The following is a 5,815-nucleotide window of genomic DNA, read 5'->3' as shown; positions in this document are numbered from 1 at the left end:
TTTTTTTTTCGTTTCTACCACTTTCGGCCTAGGTATTTGATACTCGGGCCGAGACACGTCGGACTTGGGCTGTCACCCGAACTTTAGGCACCACTTTTTATTTAAATTAATTAATGTTTTCTTTTACAAAATGCAGTGTTTAGTTATTTAAATTAATCTTTTTATTAACAATGTTGAATGCTCTCAGCTCTCTTGCCGAAAATCATGGAATCATATATAGGTTTTCCACACTATAATAGAAAAAAATATATTAAATAATACAAGTAATATTAAAAATCATAGTTCGAATACAAGTAAAATATATTAACTCGTAAACTTCATAAAACCATTTCTATTTCGTGTAGGGCGTTTTGCAAACAAACGAGAAGTCGAACACGAGTATCACCAGTTGAAACACAATTCCTTCTTAAATTATAAACACAGTGAATGCACATTTGAATAAAGATCTAAACCTACGTTGAAAAACTTATGCAAATCATTCCAGCATAACCAGTACTTGCAAAACTTGTATCGGTCGGCTTAATTACAGAAAACAAACACCCTAAAATATTACAAAAATAAACTAAGAATTCAAGTCAATATTTATTTCTCAGTAAGAAACATAAACCCAGCATGACTCCATCCAACTCAAATTGTACAGAACAGGCCAACTTCTATTAACATGGCCAAAGCAGATTTCTCATGGTAACACAAGAGGCGTCAAAAGAAAAGAAAAAAAAAAAAATTATAGGACACAAAATTTGGATTATAGAAAACTATTATTGTATAAACATTTCATGATAGACTGATGATACATCTGATGTGGACTAACCTCCCTCTACGTGATAAACAGCTGAAAGATTGCACAGGTAGTTGATGAATCACACTCTTCTTCAATGGATTTATCTAGCATCCTCAATTTATATCAGCCTAAAATTCAGTATCAAAGCACGCTACCATCACCTTGGAGACCATAGTCCTTGCAAATGGGATGTAGCTCAAGCTATACCTATAAATTATGACAAAAAGAGGGAAGAAACACGTGTAGTGAGACAATGAAGACAATAAGGGAGAAAGAGATATAATGTACACCAATCATTAGGAACAAATGCAACAGACAAGTGAATTTAAACAGATGTAAATATGTAATCTCTTTTTTTTTTTTGGCAGATGTTTTGGTGCAGCTGACAAGAAAGTAATTTACTTTTTGTTTTACGTAATTATAGTTTCAGTGATTAATGATTTACTTGTTTGAAGTCCATTTGCAATGTCAAATGAGGACAATGCCAAAGTTAGCTGAGGTCTCTTAGAGCCCTCAACACATGGAAAGGTGCAAAAATACAGTATAGACCAAACAAATGGAAATCATAAAATTGTGTGGCAAAAAGTTGAACTTCCCATTCAGAAGCAACAAAATCAACTATAACATGAAACATCAGGCATTAATTTGCAGACCAAAAGGTTAATGGATTTCAGAAAAAAAAAAACAAAAAAAGGAAAAATGAAATTCCCAAAGAAGCTGTATATACAGTTCTGAATGGATTCGTGGATAGGTTATCCTAAAATCAGACCTACTTGTAAATTGTTTTGCACTTGGACTCATGGACTGATCAATAAGCAAACTTGCATGTCCAAATACCCAAACAAATGAAACATAATCATTTTAATCCTTGAAGGTTCAAATTCCAATGTGGTGTGATCGAGATAAAATAGAAGATATATTCATAATGGAAGAGTATGTAAGTGATTCAACATACCAAATTAGTGCACCAAACTCTAAAATGATTGCTATAAGTGTCAATAGCTTGTTATGAACCTGCTCAATAAAATCAAAGAAAGATCACATTAAATGCATAACCTAAGGTTATTGCTTCTAAAGAAAATTGCATATATTAAAATTTAAGTAAAAGAGATGGGAAGGAAAAACACAACAGGATGACTTACATAGAGAGCACAAAATAAAGCAATAATTATACTTGCAAGATATAAGGCTGTAGCATATATACGAACAGGATCAAGCATCATTGTCACCTGCCTTTTTGGGCCGATTAGGAATGCTGTGCTGCCATGCAAAAAACATCAACTTAGAATCTGAAATAACCAGGAGAGAACCAATCATAATATGTATAAGAATAAAATACTAGGAAAAGCTGACATAGATTTTCTGTTAGAAAAAGAGAGAGAGAGAGAGAGCAAGATCAAGAAAAGAAAAAATCCATTAAAAGAAGTGGTCATGAGCAATGAGATAAAGAATCAATAACAGAAGACTAAATTTATAGGAAAAAAAGGAAAACGCTCCCTTTACTCTTAACCCACATAGCTTCCTCAAAGATATTAAGATGCAACTTTTAAAGTTATAAGCCCCTTTTTATGTTTCCACTTCAAGGTTAGATATTAAAGAATTGGAATCTGATACCAGACCAATAACACTTTACTAAGGCCTGTTCATATGATAGATAGCCCTTTCAAATAGATAATAGACTGAAAACTATAAAAGGCAATACAGTTATTGAAATTTGATTTTAGCTACAAACTACCACATGTTTTTTAATCAACCCAAGCCGCAATAAGGCAGCAGCAATATGATGCTCAGTTCCAACATTCACAAAGGAGATCATGGAGAAATTTAAACTGCAATGATGGAGAAATCAAGAGATCTTTCTGTTTCCCTTTTTCCTTCTTCTAATTATAAATATTTTGAAAACACTAGTGGAGATGGTTAGATTATATCTCAACCAAATAATATCACTAGATCCTTGCATCCCTACCTCCAAAACCCCAGGCTTAGAAAAAAAAAAAGAAAAAAACCCACTAGAGTACAGTGGGAATTGGCCACTCCATTCAATGACAAAATCGAAAGATTTTGAACAGCCATCTACATTTTAAACTATGAAAAAAATATAAAAATCTCACCCACTTCTGTATATACTCTACTCCTAATCACCATACATTCACACTTTCACGCCTACACATACAAGACTTCAACATTCAGTTCGTTAAACTACCATGGAGAATATAAGCTAAAAATCCAAAAAACAACAACACTTCTGAACTATATTTCTAAACATTAAATAAATTACCACACCAACACATATAAATAAAATAAAATAAAATACAAACCTCCCAAGTGAAAGCAAATTCCCAAATGTGAATGTGATCCCGAACTTGATTGGATTAAAGAAAACAAGCATTGACTGTGACATGAAGAAACATAACAGTAAAAAAGACTAATAACATTAAAAGCCAATAAAAAAAAAAAATAAATAAATAAAAAAATTGTGATAATTTAAACATAGTACTGACCAGTAGCGTACAAAATAAACCTGCTGACAAGCATATGGCAAAACCATACAACCTCTGTTTAATGAGAGAGAAATTGGTTAAAAACCACTAACATGTAAAAATTTCTGATCTTAATACGTATAACAAAAAGTTAAGCATAGCAATTTTTCTCTTGAACTCGTTATTTAAAACTAAATCATAGCATTAAACTCAACTAATAAAATCCCATGTAAAAATTGTAAAATTAATCTCAGCAATCAAATAGTTGTACTTCAAAAATACTAGATTTCGAAATAAATTTAACCATTAAGCATCAAAATTGAGTACCCATTTGGAAATAATAAAATTACAGGTTAATTGTGACTGAAAGAAGGTGATAAAAGATTAGATTAAGGACCTGTTTGGTGGACAAAGTGCATTGGCGATTGAAGTCGTCCATAAAAGCGAAAGAGCTGTTATTTTCACCAGTTGCAGCTGCTTCTGATTCTTCGTCTTCAACATCCATTCCCACTAGCATTTTCACTTTCTCAAACGCATGGTTCATCTTCTCCATTTTTTGTTTTTTTTTTTGTCTTCGTTTATTCACTGGATCTGAAACTATTATTGTTGTTTGTTGTTATTTAAAGAGGAACAATTTTTGCTTCGAATTTAAGAAAAAAACACAAATTGATAGCAACGAAGTAGCTGTAATTAGGAAGCTGAAGAATGTTGAACATTGACGATCTATGAATACTTTGGGGCCAATTTTAAACAGAGCATGGACTTACTTCATATAGAGCCAGCCCAGACTGTCTTTGAGTTTCAGGTAGACATGTAAAGCGGGCCGAGCTACCACGACAAGACACGAGCCCAGCTTAAAATCGTACAATCCGTTCAGGACACGGCACAAATACTGTAGCATAATTTTGTTTAATGATTATAATAGATTTTGTTATAATCTTAGTAATATAAGTGTAATAAATTAAGGAAGACAAAATGCTAAGAAAGTAAAGTTGAAAGGGATCAGTAAAACTTCTACTCTTTTCATTTCATTATAATCGTAAAATCAAGGGGAGGGGGGCTTTTTATAGCCAACGCCCCTTCCTCCATTCACTACCTCAAAGTTAAGGTAGTGGATGGCTAATTACAAGACTCCCCCTTGGATATCTATCGCTTACAGATAATTATATTTAACTTTACTGAAGAAAAACCCAATGGAAAAAAAAAAAAAAAAACTTAAAGTAAAGAAATATAACTCTACTGTAACGTGAAATTGGATGTGCTTCATACTGCCTCATTAAAAACCTTGTTAGGAAAACCCAATTAGACAAAACCTGATCAAGGAAAAAAGAGTACAGTGCACATATGTTCAGTATAATAAAATTTTCTAAAAAACTCCCCTAATCGGTTCTCCTCTTGATCAATGCTTCCCCTCATAATGGTAGAATTAATTTAGTCACTTATTGAGCCACCGTATACCGATGTTATACACTAACTTTTCAAATGTTGATGTCTGTAAGGCCTTAGTGAATAAATCTGCAAGATTATCACTGGAGCGTATTTGTTTGACATCAATCTCACGATTTTACTGGAGTTCGTGAGTGTAAAAGAACTTCGGTGAAATATGCTTGGTTTTGTCTCCTTTGATATATCCTCCCTTAACTTGAGCAATACATATTGCATTGTCTTCATTAATAATTGTCGGAGCATTTAAGGTACATGACAATTTGCATATATTTTCAATATGATGGATGACAAATCTTAATCATACACATTCTCGGATGGCTTCATGAAGTGCAAGAATCTCAGAGTGGTTGGAGGAAGTAGCAACCAATGTCTGTTTTCTAAAGCACCATGATATTGCAGTACCGTTATGAGTGAAAACATATCCCATCTGCAAGCGAGCTTTGTGAGGATCAAAAAGGTACCCAGCATCTGTATAGCCAACTAATTTAGAATCATTAACAGATTTCCTTGGATAAAATAATCCCAAGTCTTTTGTTCCATTAAGGTAATGAAAGACATGTTTGATCCCATATCAATGTCGGCGAGTTGGTGTAGAGCTAAATCTTGCCAACAGATTCACTGCAAATGCTATGTTTGGTCTCGTACATCGTGTCAAATATAATAATGCACCTATTGCATTTAGATATGGTACTTCAGGACCAAGGATCTTTTCGTCGTCTTCTTTAGGACGAAACAGATCCTTTTTAGGATCAAGAGACTGAACTACCATTGGAGTACTCAAGGGGTGAGATTTATCCATATAAAATCGTTAAGGATCCTTTTAGTATAATTTGATTGATGGAGTTAAACTCCATTTGAACAATGCTCTATTTGCAAGCCAAGACCATACTTTGTTTTCTCCAGATCCTTCATTTCAAATTCTCTTTTTAAGTACTTGGCAGTTTTTGTGAGCTCTTCAAGAGTCCCTATTAAGTTCATGTCATCGACATATACTACCACAATTGCAAATCTTGATTTTGACCTTTTTATAAAGACACACGGGCATACAGGATCGTTGATGTATCTTTCCTTAATCAGATATTGATTGAGACGATTATACCACATTCTT

General features: G+C 33.3%; 1 protein-coding gene across 3 annotated transcripts; it reads right to left on the bottom strand.

Moving 5' to 3' along the window:
• Positions 1 to 563: 563 nt before the first annotated feature.
• LOC116111769 (vesicle transport protein SFT2B) lies at positions 564 to 3,987 on the bottom strand. Of its 3 annotated transcripts, none has more exons than XM_031397912.1 (6): positions 3,659 to 3,987; positions 3,283 to 3,336; positions 3,100 to 3,173; positions 1,924 to 2,041; positions 1,737 to 1,795; positions 564 to 988 (listed from the first exon to the last, which is right to left on the bottom strand). In XM_031397912.1, the coding sequence occupies exons 1-6, from the start codon at positions 3,812 to 3,814 to the stop codon at positions 910 to 912; spliced, it is 540 nt and encodes a 179-aa protein (XP_031253772.1). In that variant the 5' UTR covers positions 3,815 to 3,987; the 3' UTR covers positions 564 to 909. The 3 variants fall into 3 exon arrangements, with proteins under 3 accessions (XP_031253772.1, XP_031253773.1, XP_031253774.1); XM_031397913.1 differs by having other exon boundaries at positions 2,011 to 2,041; XM_031397914.1 differs by having other exon boundaries at positions 2,015 to 2,036.
• Positions 3,988 to 5,815: the final 1,828 nt, after the last annotated feature.

This window comes from Pistacia vera, unplaced genomic scaffold (genome assembly GCF_008641045.1).
Source record: "Pistacia vera cultivar Batoury unplaced genomic scaffold, PisVer_v2 Contig65, whole genome shotgun sequence".
NCBI lineage: Eukaryota > Viridiplantae > Streptophyta > Magnoliopsida > Sapindales > Anacardiaceae > Pistacia > Pistacia vera.
Note: the sequence above shows the minus strand (reverse complement) of the source record. Positions and strands in the feature narration are given on the sequence as shown.